This window comes from Abrus precatorius, unplaced genomic scaffold, assembly GCF_003935025.1.
Source record: "Abrus precatorius isolate BTA unplaced genomic scaffold, Abrus_2018 Scaffold7, whole genome shotgun sequence".
NCBI classification, from domain to species: domain Eukaryota; kingdom Viridiplantae; phylum Streptophyta; class Magnoliopsida; order Fabales; family Fabaceae; genus Abrus; species Abrus precatorius.
The window spans coordinates 468,479-485,223 of NW_020874417.1; the positions used below are offsets into that span (position 1 = coordinate 468,479).

General features: G+C 29.0%; 2 protein-coding genes across 3 annotated transcripts; both read left to right on the forward strand.

Moving 5' to 3' along the window:
• The first annotated feature begins 2,183 nt into the window (after positions 1-2,183).
• On the forward strand, positions 2,184-3,577 carry LOC113873318. The gene is given in 5 exon segments (XM_027511382.1): positions 2,184-2,525; positions 2,628-2,746; positions 2,942-3,130; positions 3,231-3,282; positions 3,421-3,577. Coding segments are annotated over 5 exon segments (744 nt in total). The 5' UTR covers positions 2,184-2,252; the 3' UTR covers positions 3,532-3,577.
• A 5,276-nt stretch (positions 3,578-8,853) lies between these two features.
• LOC113872056 (long chain acyl-CoA synthetase 1-like) lies at positions 8,854-15,054 on the forward strand. Of its 2 annotated transcripts, none has more exons than XM_027509276.1 (20): positions 8,854-9,001; positions 9,540-9,703; positions 9,797-9,860; positions 9,988-10,077; positions 10,164-10,220; positions 10,317-10,365; positions 10,610-10,686; positions 10,806-10,845; positions 10,918-11,012; positions 12,263-12,430; positions 12,509-12,619; positions 12,795-12,882; positions 12,970-13,036; positions 13,186-13,261; positions 13,375-13,492; positions 13,592-13,837; positions 13,931-14,070; positions 14,172-14,354; positions 14,610-14,729; positions 14,830-15,054. In XM_027509276.1, exons 2-20 carry the CDS (start codon positions 9,558-9,560, stop codon positions 14,881-14,883), a joined length of 1,989 nt encoding a protein of 662 aa, XP_027365077.1. In that variant the 5' UTR covers positions 8,854-9,001; positions 9,540-9,557; the 3' UTR covers positions 14,884-15,054. The 2 variants fall into 2 exon arrangements, with proteins under 2 accessions (XP_027365077.1, XP_027365078.1); XM_027509277.1 differs by having other exon boundaries at positions 8,952-9,037.
• Positions 15,055-16,745: the final 1,691 nt, after the last annotated feature.

Below are 16,745 nucleotides of genomic sequence, written 5' to 3' on the forward strand. Positions count from 1 at the left end.
GGAATATGACAATGAGAAAGAAAACCATAGATTCTGTCGTTTGGGTTAAAAAGAGAAGTTTGTGTACAAAAAATGAGTCAAGTGTTGGAGGTTTTCTGTTGTGTCTTGTTGAGTGGAGTCTAGTGCCAAATTGAATCGAGTCAAGAGCAGCTAACAACAACTTTTGTGTGTGGCGTCAGTTTATTTGAACTTTTTATTACTGTGTAATATTGTTTAAAATAACTTTGGAGGCCTGCAAATGGAGATTTCAGACTTCACTTATTTGTAAAATAAAATGTGCAAAACGATCGACATTCCACTCAGCCACCCTTGTAACTTTATTAATAATGAAATCATGTATTTGTGTGTGTCGGTCACAAACACATGCATGTTCCCCCCTTCATCCGTAGAAGATCAGAGTTTAGACATAATGCCCACCCCAAGCCATCTTTAAAATCTTAATGTTTTAAAACCATACTTTTATTTAATGTAACATCAAAATTAATAACTAGTTGGTCTTGTTAGTATGTCATTCTAATAGAGTTACATCGAAAACGTTATTCTGATGTTTATTTTATTGGTGTGGCTATACTTGGTTCATCAATCTTTTTTCTGTTAGAAAATATTCTCCTGATTCTATGATAAAATTATGGATTGAAAAATTTGTTGATAGAATTTTATTTTGGTCTGTGTTGATCTCTGCCCCTTGCATTGAATTATGACCTCCACGAAAATGCATTGAATCTTATAAATTTTAATAAAAAATTATTATTTATAACTTTTTATTACATGTCTTTAAATATGTATTAATTTAAAATATATATATATATATATATATATATATAGCTCGAGGGTCTACGAGATTTTGGTATTACATAATAGTGCATTTTAATTTATTTTTTTACAATTGGAGTTTTTTTTCCTGTTTAGTAACCATAGTAAATTGTTGGGGGCAATTTCAAATATTAAATTCTTTTTAACAGAGTTTTGTTAGAAAAACCGGGAAGTGTTCATTTGCAAATTGCTATTAGGTTAAGATACTAGAGAGTATAGAATAAACCCAACAATACAATAGTTGTAGTATAAGGTTTAATAAAATTTTGATATTATGTAATATTTGTTGTAAGAATAAAATTTGTGTATAATATTATAAGAATGTTTGGTGTTATTTTTCATTTAAGATTGAAATTTTACTTTAATAATGTGTGTTAATTTTTATTACACAGAATATCTAAGTGAAAATTTAATTTTAATTAAAAAATAACGTAAAATTGCCTATAATATTGTACTAAATTTTGAGCTTTCTTTAATTTGTCATTTTGTTTTCTATGCAGTAGAGTTTGTCTTCGGTGACCCAAGTTGGGCTACATGTTTTTGGACCCATGGTGTCTTGTTTTGGGTGCTGGGTTTTATTCATGGGCTTTGTTTAAGGCCCCTTCTGCCTGACTGACTTTAATGTACTGTTCACAAAAATTAAACCCTTCACTGTAAAAACCAAAATAAATAAATAATTCACGTATAAAAAATACATATTAATAAAATTAAAATATTTGAATAAGCGTATATTTACATATATAATTTAATTAAATGCTATTCAATGTGATTTTTTTATATAGAACTCATATCATAAATTTAACTATAATAATTATTAGAATAAGTTAAAAATAACTTATTTTGATATGATATATTAATAAGTATATGAAAATAAGTTTGTAAAAGTTATAAAATACTTTTATAAACTATTTATAAATTCTTTCAAATCAATCCTAAAATTACCCTTGGAGACTTCAAGCGTCTATATCATATTTTAAATAGATGGACTTTTCATGGGAAGGTATGTCCTCTTATCCTTCAGGATAACTAGTAAGTTTCTGTATAAATATTTTTGAATCCAATTATAATTTATATATTTAAAATTTTAAGGAATATTTACTATTAATATATATTTTATTAATCTTGCTGCAACTCACGATAAACCCAATGAAATAGCAAGGAAATACAAGCACAATAAACAGAGAGTGGAGAGTAGTGGTTCAAAAATATTTTTAACTTGAATTAGTTAACCTTAGCTCTTTTTTTTTTTAACTAAATAATATAATAAACTTGAGCATGATAAGTTTTTGGAGTGTTAACATATATATTTTTTAGCATACTTTTAGTTATTAGTTAAAATTTATTCAATATTATAGAGAAGCATAATTCCCAGGAACAAAGGAAACTTAAACTGGAAAGTGGAAAGAGTAGATTCCTTCTCCTTTATTGTTTTGGATAATATGCAATACCTGCTTGCATCTTCCTTTTCCTTTATTCAGGGTTATACTTATTCTCTCCATGGAATACGTAAACTGGGTCTGCTTAAGCCTCGCTGTGCTCAGAGACAGCAGAGCCAAACAACCCCCATAACTTCATGCCCTTTGGTTTCACTTACACTTTTTGGCAATGGCTTCTAATTGGGTCCCCTTCTCGATGGACTCCATTCAAGGGTCAATCTCGTCGTGTACAAATCAGACTCCATCGATATAGGCCCACTCCACACAAATATCTGGGTGGGTGGGTTGGTTTCAACTTCAATTTTCTGCACACTTGATTTTGCATTTTACCCTATTATTCACTCAATTTTCATCTATTCTCTAAATTCATGTTCATAGGTTCCTTTCTTGCTGGGGTTGTTCTATTCCTCTGTTGGTATGCTTCAACTCTACCTAGACGAGAGCGTCTTCAAAAAGGTTCGAGAGGGAAGTTTAGTAAAAACAATTTTCTCGCTGATGTAAGTACCTATTGCTTTGAAGACGTGTTAAGAAATTATATGTGATAAGTTTTTATTGAGTATATTTCAGAATTAAATATATTAATAACATTAAATACTATAATTTCTATTACAAGTTACTATTTTATTTTCATTTCTCAACACGCGATGATGTTTATAATATAAGATTTATGATATAAGATTCTCCTGTCTTAGATTGTTGGTGCTGTTTATAGAATTGAGTGCCGAACTTTATAAAGCTGGTATAGCAGACAACATTGAGGCCTACATATTATTTGCTGCAGCAGAGTTTATATGGTTTTTATTGGATAGGACATGGTCAGGGTTCACCTTGGCATGCATTGTTGGGCTTTGTTGCCCATTGGCTGAGATACCCATAATGAAGTAAACACTCTCTCTTTCCCATCTTACCTCTTGATTTGACAATTGAAGTATGTATGGCTGCATTTTGATGGATACTATACTTCCCTTTTGCTTCTTTCAGGTTCTTCAACCTTTGGTACTATCCTCAAGCGAACGTTGAAATCTTTGGCCAGGTACTTCTTATTATAGTCAGTTTCCGCTAAAGCCTTTTATTAATTTGTGATATTGTTGATGATTTCTCTTACTACCTCCAAAAGCTATATTTTATCATCGAGAGTTCTAACACAAATTATAATGAATTCTACGTGCAGGGACTGGTTACTTGGACACTCACTTGCTACTTCGTGTACACGCCATTCTTAATCAATTTGTCACGGTGGTGGAGAGCAGTTTATGCTGCTCAAACAGACGAGTCTGCCTAAAACATTGTTCAGCTGTGCTGTTTATTCCATTATAATTAATAGCACTAATTTTATAAAAGAAAAAAAAAAAAAAAACACTTGGTATTATAGCATAATATATGATGCTCGTGCACACCCAACTGTATTCAAAGCGACTTTAATCAATTCACTGTTCCATCTCTCTGTTCTTATTGCTTCAGCTTCACCATGATGAGATTAACATATATCTTCTCCAAATATTTCTTAGCATAACCCTGCATTTTCCACGGAGAAGCTAGCAAATAGCTAAATAGCAATAATTCAAAGTCATATGAGAAGATGTCAGTTGAAATATTGCTAATAGATTCTGAGTCCAAAACAGAGTGGCATTTTTTAGGGGGTCATTGGGAAAGGCAGAAGAGAATGTGAGAATTTTTAAGACTCAGAATTCGAATTATAATAATCTTGCATATAACTTGTATACTACAAGTTTACTGAGTGGTTTTTGATCATTGCAAAATTTGCATTGCATTTCCCGGGCTTTTGATCATTGGCTGGCCCGATAATGAAAGATAAGATAGTTTGTCTGGGCCCAGTAAATGTTTTGGACTGGGCTTGTTTTATGAGATATGAATCTTCACCTTGGTTTAGTGTGTGCAATTTCCAATGCGTTTGGTTCAGACGATGTTGTGTTGAAGCATGGACCCAACGTACACTTTAATAATTCCCGATTAATAAGGGAAGAGAAAGACAAATGAAATGTTATGGTTTAGGACTGCTCTAATGATTGGATTGGGCAATGGGCATGATGATCCTACTCGTGTCGTGGGTGTTTGACACGTGATATATGCTTCTAATTCCAATTTCTAAATGGAATGAAGGTAAGACCCTCTTTTACTTTTATTTACCTCTCACATTAACAAACAATTAATTAGTTTAGTAACACGTCCAATTGTATTGTCTTTTCATTCGAAAATGGTATTGTCTGGTAAAGCGAAACTAGACTGAGGGGTTTGCATTTATTATCGGCCAAAGAGTAATGTAAGAAAGCCGTTTAAAAATCAATTTAGGACTAAACTCTTGTTTTGTTCTCCAATAAAATTTGTATTAAATATTTTACTTTTTAAAAAATTAAAATTGTCATGTAAGTCTTTAATTTTAATTTTTCTTCAGCATTTAAGTTTTCAAACTTAGATACTATTAATAAATAGTAATAAAATATTAATGTGTTACATTAAATGATAGGTATCATTAATTACGTAACCAAATGATGTTTACGTCTCACATTATTTTTAAGCTTACATAATCAAATGATAAACAACACTTTATTTTTAAGCTTACATAATCAAATGATAAACAACACTGTCAATATCAAAGTTTAAGAAAGATGAAAACACGTATATTAATGTAATGACTTAAATTAGAACATATATAGAAACAATATTTACATAGAAATTAATCAACAATTTGTAATCTCAACTACTAAAAAAGTTTAAGGAAAATGAAAAAATGTATATTAATGTGATAACTTAAATTAGAACATATATAGAAGCAATATTTACATAGAAATTAATCAACAACTCGTAATCTCAACTACTAAAAATACTTATAAGTAATAATTTTAGAGACTAAAATACTTGTCAATGACAATCTCAGGAACAAAAATACTTGAAGAGTTATAATTTTAAGAACTAAAATGAAACAAAAACATATAATATTACCACATACGATATCATTTTTGACATGTAATCAATAACACATTTTACTTAATATAATATGTCAGCATTTTGTTACAATCTATTAATAGTAGTGTAGTCTAACGACTTAAATGTCTGACAAAAATAAAAGTCAAATATTAATATAATATTTTTAATTTTTTAAGAACTAAAATACTAGATGCAAACTTTTTCCAAGACAAAAAGTTAGAGTTTAGTTTAAATTTAATAATAATAATATATTTTTTTGTCATATTTATCACTGGAAAATTATTTTAAATTTAATTAATTTAGATTGCATCAACTATATCAATCTTATATATATCATTAATCATAATTGTGATGTTAAACAATTTTTTTTCTTATTTTCTCTAAATAAATATAATATTATCTTTTGTTAATAAACTTTTTTATTAAAAGTTGTTGTTATCAACTAACTACTACAATTATCGACTAACAACTACAATAACTTTAATATTGTTTTAATAATTTTGTTAGAGGGGGGAGTATAATATATTCCTCTTAAACATTGTTACTTAAAAGGTTAATCAATATATTTTATTCATGAATTATTGTATTATACTTATTAAAAAGAAGTTGTTATAAGTTATATAATAAAAGATGATAAAGGGGTGTACTTAAATGATGGATGTCAAGTGGTGATATGGCATTAATATTAACCTACTGACAGTACTGCTATCCAATGACAGTAGGGAATGGACCCATTGGTCGTAAATTCGTCCACCCAATCACACCGCAACTAATTGAAGAAGCCAATTCACAGTGCCAATTAATGAATTTTGTGATGTTATCACTCTCACCCTACAACGCTCCCTGCAAATACAAACCCCAACATACCCTGCACCCCAACATCCCTATAACTTGTAAAGAATATTTTTATTTTTAATACTTATTTTCATGATATATTTTTATTCATCTCAACCTCGTCAAATACATTATTATTATTATTATTATTATTATTATTAAAGTATAATATTTTATCACTTAAATTAATTTGCTCTTTATTTTTTTAAATTTATATATTAATATTTTATGACACTTGAAACAGGGAAGTGGTGCAACAGTTGTCAGGATGTGATATAATGTTAAACTTTAATTATATGAACTGAACGAATACTCGTTTTTTTTTCCAACTAAATCAATAATTTTTTTTTATTACGATACTTCTTAAATTTAAGAAGATATTGTATATTTTTTAAAATATTTTAAAAATTAAAAAATATTTATATATTTCTTAAATAAATCACTAATTTCATTATATAAAAAATTATAAAATATATTTTCATTTTATAAAATACTGCAAAATTTATCTTTTTTCTTTTCAACCCAACTAACAATATATCATTATAGTATTCAATCTGGTTTTTTAAAATTAAGTTGAAAAAGTGCATTTTATTAAAATTAATTTTCTTTCCTACACGTATAGGATGGGTTGATTTTATTTATAAGAATAAAAATATAAATTAATATAACTTATTTTTATTGATCATTTTTCAAAATATATTAAAATTAATAAATTATATAATATTTAATTATTACACTGTTTTGAAATTAATTTTATAATATAAAAATGCATTAAACATAACGTGTAAAAGAAAAATTATTCAAAGTTTCTAAATAACTATCACATTTCTTACATGAAAAAGGTAAATAAATAAATAAATAAATAAAAATTTATATTGTATTATTTATTATGATATAATATATCTTTCATTTTAAATATATTTTTCCAAGAAAAAAATCACGATAGAATTACTATGATAAATTCTTACATAACATATTTTAAAATTTTAAATAGTTTATATAATTACAATGAAACTTGTTCACTTAATCTTATGTTCTTAACATTATTTTATAAAATAAAATAATTAAAATCAATATTTTATTAATATAACGTAAAAAATACTAAATATTTTAAATATTTTTTAAAATAAAATAAAATAAATAATTTTAAAATATAAATGATGTGATTTTAAATTGTATTCATCAAAGAAATTAATTATACTATACATTAATTAAATTCAATTTTAAAAAACAAATTAATAAACATTTTATCATAAATTATAATGTTCTTGAAAAATAATTTTTAATATAAAATCATTGTCTCCCTTCAAACGAGAGGGAAAAATGTCTTAAGAGGGTCTTAATATATGTTATTAGATACTCTTTTGTCTCATATTTTGTGTCCAACCATTTTAGTTTGTTTCAAAGTATTTTTTACCTAAAATTTTGAAGAATATGGCAATATATGTTGACTACAAGGAAATATAGGAACCACTGGGAACTCAGAAAGCCCATAGGTGTTGCCGTGTTTCCAAGTGTAAGGACTTGTTTGTTTTCTGTTTTTAAAATAATTTTTTTAAAGTTACAAAAAAAAAAAAACTGATTTATTAAGATGAGTTCTTAAAAAAAAAAAAAAAATAAGAATAGCTTTAAAGTGTTTTAATTTTTTTATTTTCTCATCTTAAAAATAATTTTAAAAACTAAGCTAATAAATAAACTTTATTTTGATTTTTTTTTTCTAAAATCTGTTTTTGGAAACTGGTTCAGCGCCTACCCTCAACTCTAGTCACTTGCGACTATACTTAAAAAGGTAAGCTAAATTTGTGGGCCTAAATCCCTCTGTTAAAATGTCTATTTTTCTACTGTATTGGTAGACTCCAATAATTCTAAAACGGATTTACATCGGTTTATGAGAATAAATTAATGAAAATAATAATTTTTTCTTAAACAAATATAGATTATATTTATATTTTAATCTATATAATAAAAATTTAAAATTAATCTTAAAAACTGATGTTAATATTTTTTATCAATAAAACATATGATTTATAACAACATTTAATGTTTTTTTTTATATATAATAATATAACATGTGAAGAATGTAAAGCTTACCTTTTACCATGGATCCTTTATAAAAAATTCTTCTAAATTCATTCATTTTTTGGAAAGCTATGACTAAGAGATGGTTGTGCAACATTCTCGACGATTAACTGCCAATTTTTGTTTGTGTTTACTTTAACGTTGTACTACCAGTAATCTATTTCAAATTAAAATAAACGACAAAGAACTCAAAATTACATTACAGTGAAATAAACATGAATATATTTTGAATAATTGATTCTCAATGAGCTTTATACAAGCAGGCCATAAAATGAAAATAACAAAGTAATATATTGAGCTAGTATATATCAGCCATCAACCTCTGTCATTAATCTCATTTTCTTAATTTAAGGTTTATGAGGCACACCTGTACACTAGATGTGAAAGAAACTTGTTTTTGCCTTCAATATCTTTATGTATCAGCAGCAAAAATTGAGGGAATAAAAATATTTTTTACTAAAAAATCTTTATTATATTAAAAACATTAAAGTTATTTAATAGTACGAGTCTGTTTAGTACAATTGTTTATCTATTAAAGTAAATTAAGTAATTTCCATTAAAATGTTAAAAAAAGAGATCAATAATTGACAATGACAACTAAAATGTTGATGCTTCAGTTTAATATATTCATAAAAATGTAAAATGGAGGTGAATGAAGTTAAAGAACACAAACACTGTAAAAACAAACAACCTAAGAGCGTGGGATGGTGACATGAAAACAAGACAGAGTGAAATTGGACGTTCTCATCATTATTTTGTTTGCATCAACTTTCAACTACCTCATTTACAACTGCATCTCCTTTATTGCTATAAAATTTTGAGTATCCAAGCACATCGCATGTCTCATTTTCCAATCCAACCATTCTTTGAATACGAATTGCACACAAGTGCAGGTACACCCTTTAAGCAGAAACTCAGTTCACCACTTTGTACGTACACTTATTCACGCCATTCGTTCGTGCCTGTGTATAAGCCTGTATATGTGGCATGTTTCTGATGCCGTTATGTCGTTTTGTCACTTCCGTATCCCTCACTCTTTTGGATATTCTGTGGTCGTTTCTTTAATGTGAAAATATGATTATTGTGTTGGGCAAACAAAACAACTCTAACCTTCTCCTTCAGTTACTTCCCGGAGACTCGGAACTAAGCATGTTTTTTTCAATGTTTGGGACATGTAAAGCTACCATGTATGATCGCCTCAATGTGACAAGTCCTACTTTATTTTTAAGCAAATGATGAAAATAATAATAATCAATTTTTTGGAATGGATTTTTAGTCACGACTTTTTGATTGCTGTCACCGACCGCGTACTTGGATCATTTAATTCCCCTATACAAATATGCATCAAGTTGATGGAAATTGGTGGGAGTTAATGCTTTTTTTTTCTTCTTCTGTGCTTGGTGGGTGATTCTTGTGTTGTGCCTTGTTCAGGTTTCACGGCAAAGGAAAATGAAGGCTTTTGCAGCGAAGGTTGAGGAAGGAGGAGAAGGGCAAAATGGGGTGCTATCTATTGGTCCAGTGTACCGTAACCTCCTTTCCAAACGTGACTTTCCTCCAATGGATCCTGATTTTAGCACCACTTGGGATATTTTCTGGTAAGTATAGGAAGAGTTTAAAAAATTTGGTGCTCGATCAATGAATGATGCTTTTTTTTTTTAATTAGGATTATGTTTCTCTGATAATTGCAGTGTGTCTGTCAAAAATAATCCTCGTAACCGGATGCTGGGATGGCGGAAAATTGTCGAAGGAAAGGTATCTTATGGAAATTTATTTTATTATGCAACTAACTGGTATGTGTGTCAAGAAATTGGTATGTTCATAAATTGGACCATATTTGTGGAAGACATTAATATATTTGCCTTATCCAAAATATATGCAGTTTGGACCATATTTGTGGAAGACATACAAGGAAGTTTATGATGAAGTTCTGAATATTGGTTCTGCTTTACTAGCATCTGGTGCCGAACCTGTAAGTGCTTATCATTTCTACAAAGAGTGGATTAGTAACCTTCAAAGGTAATCTTCTTGATGTGTATTGTGGTTATCCTATCACAGGGCTCTAAAATTGGAATTTATGGATCTAATTGCCCACAATGGATTGTGGCAATGGAGGTTTGGCACTTCTTTAACCCGTGTTCTGAATGTTTTCTCTCTTGTTTTTTTCTACTTATTCTATCATAATTCATAATCATGTTTATATTGGTGTAGGCTTGTTCTGCGCAAAGCTTTGTTTGTGTGCCTCTCTATGACACACTTGGTAAGTTTGTTCTGAAATTTATTCCCAGATCTCTCTCTCATCTTTCTTTTTCTGCGATTAGGAGCCATGCCCAAAAATCAAAATCAAAATCGAAGCCAATCTTTGGACTTTGTTAATTTCTTAGTAAACAGCTATGGTGCTCATTTTTCGAGTTAGAGCGATTTTTTGAAAAAATTCTCTAAATAATAATAATAATAATAAGAAACATTCAAATATGAAGGCATCTTTTTTTTTTTTAATGCAGGGCCTGGTGCTGTAGATTTTATAGTAGATCATGCAGAAGTAGATTTTGCTTTCGTCCAAGATAAGAAGGTTAAAGAGGTAACCAATAAGATATGTTTATTAGATAAATAATGTTCTATTCCAGATGAGTTTATATATCAGAGATTCAGAGCCGCAACTACAGGTTCTGACCGAATACGTACATATATTGTTTGCAGCTTTTGAATCCTGATTGTAAATCCTCTAAGCGACTAAAAGGTAATTTAAATATTGCTGTGCTACAGTTGACAGAGGGAATTAAAACTAAAATTTGATAATGGTTTCATGCAGCCATGGTGTGCTTCACTTCATTAACAGAGGAAGAAAAAGAAAAAGCTGTAGCACTTGGAATTAAGCCATATTCGTGGGATGAGTTCTTGAACTTGGTTAGTCCGTAAGGGAATTTATTGTCATTTAATAGATGGGTTTTGTTAATCTTATATCAATTTAAGCATTTAAAATCAGTCATTTTTATTAAAAAAAATATTTACGACATTGAATTAAAGATATAATAAAAGTGTAAAACATTTTTTTTAATAAATTCTTACTATTCTTAGTGATTTAAACTTAATTCTAAAAATTTAAATTAATATTTTCACTTATTAAAAAATCTTAAGAAAATATTGAGCGTGACAGCTTGTTTGTTTTCTTTATTATAGATACTTTTTTTTATAAGCAAAATATATATTATTAGAGAGTTTAAGTGAAACTCAAAATTCATAGATAAAAAATTTAATATTTACTCTAAAAAATAAAAAGCAAAAAGATACTGATACAAAGTTAAGATGAATGTAATTTCGTAGGTTCAAATAACAATCAACTAGTAAAATAGCTTTTCCATTACTAACTAGTGATAGTCATTTTCAGAATCGCAGAATAATAGAATATAGTACTTTTTTCTCATCTAAAACATTATTAGAAAATATAATTCTATTTCTATGTAACCTGGATTCAAATACCAATCAGTTAGCAAAATAATTTCTCCCTTACTTACTAGTGATAGTCATTTACAGGATCTCAGAATAATAGAACTTAGGACTTCTCTCTCATCTAAAACACCATTAAAAAACATAATTCTATTTCTATGTATGGATTCACTAGCAAAATAGTTTTTCTCTTACTAACCAGTGATAGCCATTTACAGGATTTCATAATAATATAATCTAGTACTCCCCTCTCATCCAAAACACTATTAAAAACTACAGTGTACTTATCCAAACAATTAATAAACATATCACTTCTCTTTTACTGCAACTAACTCAAACTCAAAAAAAATAAGTAAGTTAATAAATTTAAAGATAAAATCAGTAAAAATTTAAGCTAACGCACGGTACTTTACTACACTCACAGTGTGTGTTTAAGGTATTAGATGCTGCACTTAAAAAAAAAAAGTACATGTTGTAAAATTTGGTTACTTTAGCTGTCTCTTTTGTAAAGGTCTTACAACACGTATGAACTGCTGTGCTTGCTTTTTGAGCTTTTAGGAAATAAATGTTATCACAAGATTGCGGAAACTTTTTGTAAGATTTTATCAGAAGTGTCGGGTCTAGACTTGAGTTATGGTGACTTTGCAGAGAAATTACTCATAGGCTATTACTGTGATTAATCCTCATACGAACAATGTATTATCTTTCAGGGAAAAGAAAATCCCAAAAGCACTTTTCCCCCTCGGGCTAATGACATATGTACAATAATGTATACAAGTGGGACAAGTGGAGACCCTAAAGGTGTTGTTTTAACGCATGAAAACATAGTGGCTTTAGTAAGAGGAATGGATCTTTTCATGGAACAATTTGAAGACAAGGTACATATGATGCCTGATACATGTTACAGTACCACTTTTCTTATATAGTTTATGTGACATGTATTTTATTTTGCATAGATGACAGGGGATGATGTGTATTTATCCTTCCTCCCCTTGGCTCATATTCTTGATCGCACAATTGAGGAGTATTTTTTCCGTAAGGGTGCATCTGTTGGGTACTATCATGGGGTACGTTCGTGAAGGAATCTATTGTTAATTTGGAATTGCTAGGTAGTACAAGCATGTTAATTGAACCTTAAATGAAGTGCCAACAATTCCCTTGTCCGATGCTTCATGATAGTTAATGAATATTCTATTTGATTTTGATTTTTAAATTTGTTATTTCTGGAATCGGTGCATGAAGGATCTGAACGCTTTGAGGGATGATTTAATGGAGCTAAAGCCAACATTGTTTGCTGGTGTCCCAAGGGTTTTTGAAAAAGTGTATGAAGGCAAGGTTACGCGACGACAGATTTTTGTTTGTTTGTTTGTTTTTTTGCTTAATTTCAGTATAATTTATTCAAAAACATTTGTTTCAGGCATCAAGAAAGCAGTGGAAGATCTCAATCCAATAAGGAGAAAAGTTTTTGGCATGCTCTACAACTAGTAAGTTGGAATTCTATGGTCCATATTTTTTTAATGTCATATAGCCCATTTTTGGCTACAATGCTTTAGGAAAAAAGTTGAATTATTTTCATTAATTGAGATTATGGATTTAGTTTTGCAATTTCACACCTTTTTTTTTTCAAATACAGCAAACTCGGTTGGATGAACAAAGGATATAAACAGAGAGATGCATCACGTTTAGCGGATCTATTAGCCTTCAGAAAGGTAGTATAATATATCTTTAGAACTTGTATTTATATATTTTTTTAATTTTAAAAAAGACCAATTTCTCAATTTTTGAAAATTGACCTCTTGTACATATGACTCCTCGATTTTAGGTGAAAGCTAGGCTAGGTGGTCGTGTTCGACTAATAATATCCGGAGGTGCAGCTTTGAGCCCTGAGGTGGAAGAATTCTTGCGTGTCACTACTTGTGCCTTTGTATGCCAAGGCTATGGTAAGGATTAATGAACAATCTTATTATACTATTTATAAATAAAATTAATAAAAAACATAATACTATTAGGAAATAACAGAATATATATGGTTAATCCAGGTTTGACTGAAACATGTGGACCAACTACTCTCGGTTTTCCTGATGAAATGTGCATGGTTGGTACTGTTGGAGCTGTATCTATATATAATGAAATACGGCTAGAGGAGGTTCCAGAGATGGGGTATGATCCTCTTGGAACTCCTCCATGTGGTGAGATATGTGTGAGAGGGAAAACTGTTTTTACTGGGTACCACAAAAATCCAGAGTTAACAAGGGAAGCCATTAGAGATGGATGGTTTCACACAGGTTGAGTTGACATTTCCTGCCTTAAGATTAATCTGATTTTAGGAATCCTTATATGATCTAATATCGTGTGTCATTGTCTGGTATCTTTCTCAGGGGACATAGGAGAAATGTTGCCTAATGGTGTTGTTAAGATTATTGACAGGAAGAAGAATCTTGTTAAACTTTCTCAAGGAGAGTATATAGCACTGGAGCATCTTGAAAATATTTATGGAATCACTCCCATAGTTGAAGATGTAAGTATTTTCACTAGTTAAGTGCTGTTAATACTTACCCTTTTCAGTCCTTAGAAGTGTTGATGAGTTTGTGATTCATTTTATGTATGTTTTATTGTAAGATCTGGGTTTATGGGAATAGCTACAAGTCCATGCTGGTCGCAGTAGTAGTTCCAAATGAAGAAATTACCAATAAGTGGGCATATTCAAATGGCCACATAGCTCCTTTCTCCAAACTCTGCTCTCTGGACCAACTCAAGAAATATGTGCTAGCCGAGCTTCAGTCCACTGCTGAGAGAAATAAGGTAAACATCTATGAACAATGAAATAATGAACTAAACTGAGTAACGGCTCTTGACTATATTCTATATATAGTTTTAGATGATCAATAAAATAACTTTGTTGCTTTAGGTATGAAAAAGAAAAGGCTTAAAGATATAATTTTTGGGAAGATTAATAAACTATGGAGTATGAAGCAAGGATGCCATGTTTCCATGGTGTAGTATATGATTCTCTAATTGTCTTGTTTCCCCTTTAATATTTGTCTTTTGTAAAACTAGCTGAAGGGCTTTGAATATATAAAAGGGGTCATATTAGATCCACAGCCATTTGACATGGAAAGAGAATTGGTGACTGCAACACTTAAGAAGAAAAGAAACAAACTGCTCATGTATTATCAGGTAATGGGATATCCTCTTATTTTTGTTCTTACTCTTATTGCATTCTATTTAAGTAGTTTATATATATTAGAAATGCTCACAACATTGTTGACATTCATAGGTGGAAATAGATGAACTATACCAAAGTTTGACAGGAGATAAGCGTAAATTTTGAGGTTTCTGGACCTATTCAAATAGTTATTTCCTTTTCAAACTCCCACCTATATCCTTCTAAAAGCTTGGTGCCGGTTATGCTGCAGCTAGCAAGTGGAGAACGCAACTATATTTCTTGTCAATTCTCATATGCTGTAATACACTACAAGCTTGCTGAATATAAAATCAATTCTAACACCGTATATATAGTATGTGCTTGAATTCATGTTTAACCCGATTTTGGATTCACTTTTATTAGAAAAACGCGATTTTATTCACAACATGCTAATAGTGCCGGCTAAAGGAAGGAATGAAGCTTCGATCAACATTTGAAATGAAGATCACGAATTTGATGGAAGAATGAGTAGGGTTGCCCAAATAACAATTTCAGGATTTGGATGAAGCATAGTTAACCCGTTTGATAAATTTATAGAAAAATAATAATGAAAAACTAATGTCACTTTTCTTCTTCGAAATGTTATTAAACAAATACTAAGTTATATTTACATTCACTGAGTGTTTTTGCTAAAATAATCATACTAACTGAAAGTATGACAAATTTATAAGACTTAAATAGTCTTTTTTCTCTTAATTAATTTTTAAGTCCAGTTAAACCTGTTCTATTCATATTATTACAGCAAAATTTATTTTCAATTTTTTGTTATGTCAAAATGCTCTCACATTTGCAAAGCCAGTCTCAAAGTTTATTTTCAAGTACTTTCATTTTATTCTTACTAAGAATCATAATAATTTTAATATCAAATATATAATTAAAAAATATATATTTGTAGAAATCAAGAACATATTAAATTTAAATAAGGTAAATTTAAATTCATGAGTTTATTATCTTAAAGTAGAAGTAAAACAAGTTATAGGGTAATAGAAACATCTCACCTCCCTTGTTATGAATAGAATAGTTATAAAATAGGCATTCACAAAGAAAACTTCCTAATTATAATGTGGTGAGTTAGGCCCACAATACTAGATAACTACTTTTTTACAAGTAAAAACAAAAATATTTGAACTAATAATATACGGAATTTTAATTAATTGTTTCATGCAAGCAATCTTTTGCGTACGAAAATTTGAAAATTTATAACATTTTAAATTTAAACATTTTGAATAGGCAGAAACTTAAGATAAAAATGAAAAGTGCCTTTTTTTATTTATTTAAAACAAAATCAAGTATGACTGACCTACTGAAGACTTTTTTAATTGAACCCCTCGATTACGTGTAGATAAGGCAACAAAATAAAAATATATAATTAAATATATGAATTTTTAAGTTTATTTTCTTCATTTTCTTACTGTTTTAGAAAGAATAATAGAAATTAATTATTTGAAGTACATTACCATGTTAAATTTAAATTGATCCAAAACATGCAAAGTAAACTCATTAGAAGAAAGCAATTCAAAGTCTATTTCAACCCACTAGTTTATTACATACGCTAACTTAAATAAAGGGGGAATTAGAGAATTTTTTTGTCTGTCTAAAGTATTACAAGGTTCTGTTTTATAGGTAGAGTAAAATCATTTTTACGGTATCTGGACAAAAAATTGTAAATTAGAAGTGGACCTCACTGACTGGTAGGGAAGAACTTATGTTAATCACTGTGAGGACTCATCTAAAATTTTTTTATACTTTTATAAAAATGACAATCGAAAAATGTTAACTTTAAATTTTAAGGTTTTTTTAAATAACTAATAATAACAATAATAATAATAATAATTTATTAAAATATATTTACTATATTTTTATAATTTTAATGTAATAAATATATTTTTAATAAAAAATATTGTTTTCAAACAAATAAACTAAATTATAAAAATTGATGTTAATAAAATTTTTATAATTTTTTACAACTTAGTTTAAACATGAAAAAA

Coding starts and splice junctions, on each gene's coding strand:
- LOC113872056 (XM_027509276.1), top strand. CDS start 9,558: ATGAAGGCTTTTGCAGCGAAGGTTGAGGAAGGAGGAGAAGGGCAAAAT. Junction 12,431..12,508: donor TGGAACAATTTGAAGACAAG/GTACATATGATG, acceptor TATTTTGCATAG/ATGACAGGGGATGATGTGTA. Junction 14,355..14,609: donor CCACTGCTGAGAGAAATAAG/GTAAACATCTAT, acceptor TTGTAAAACTAG/CTGAAGGGCTTTGAATATAT.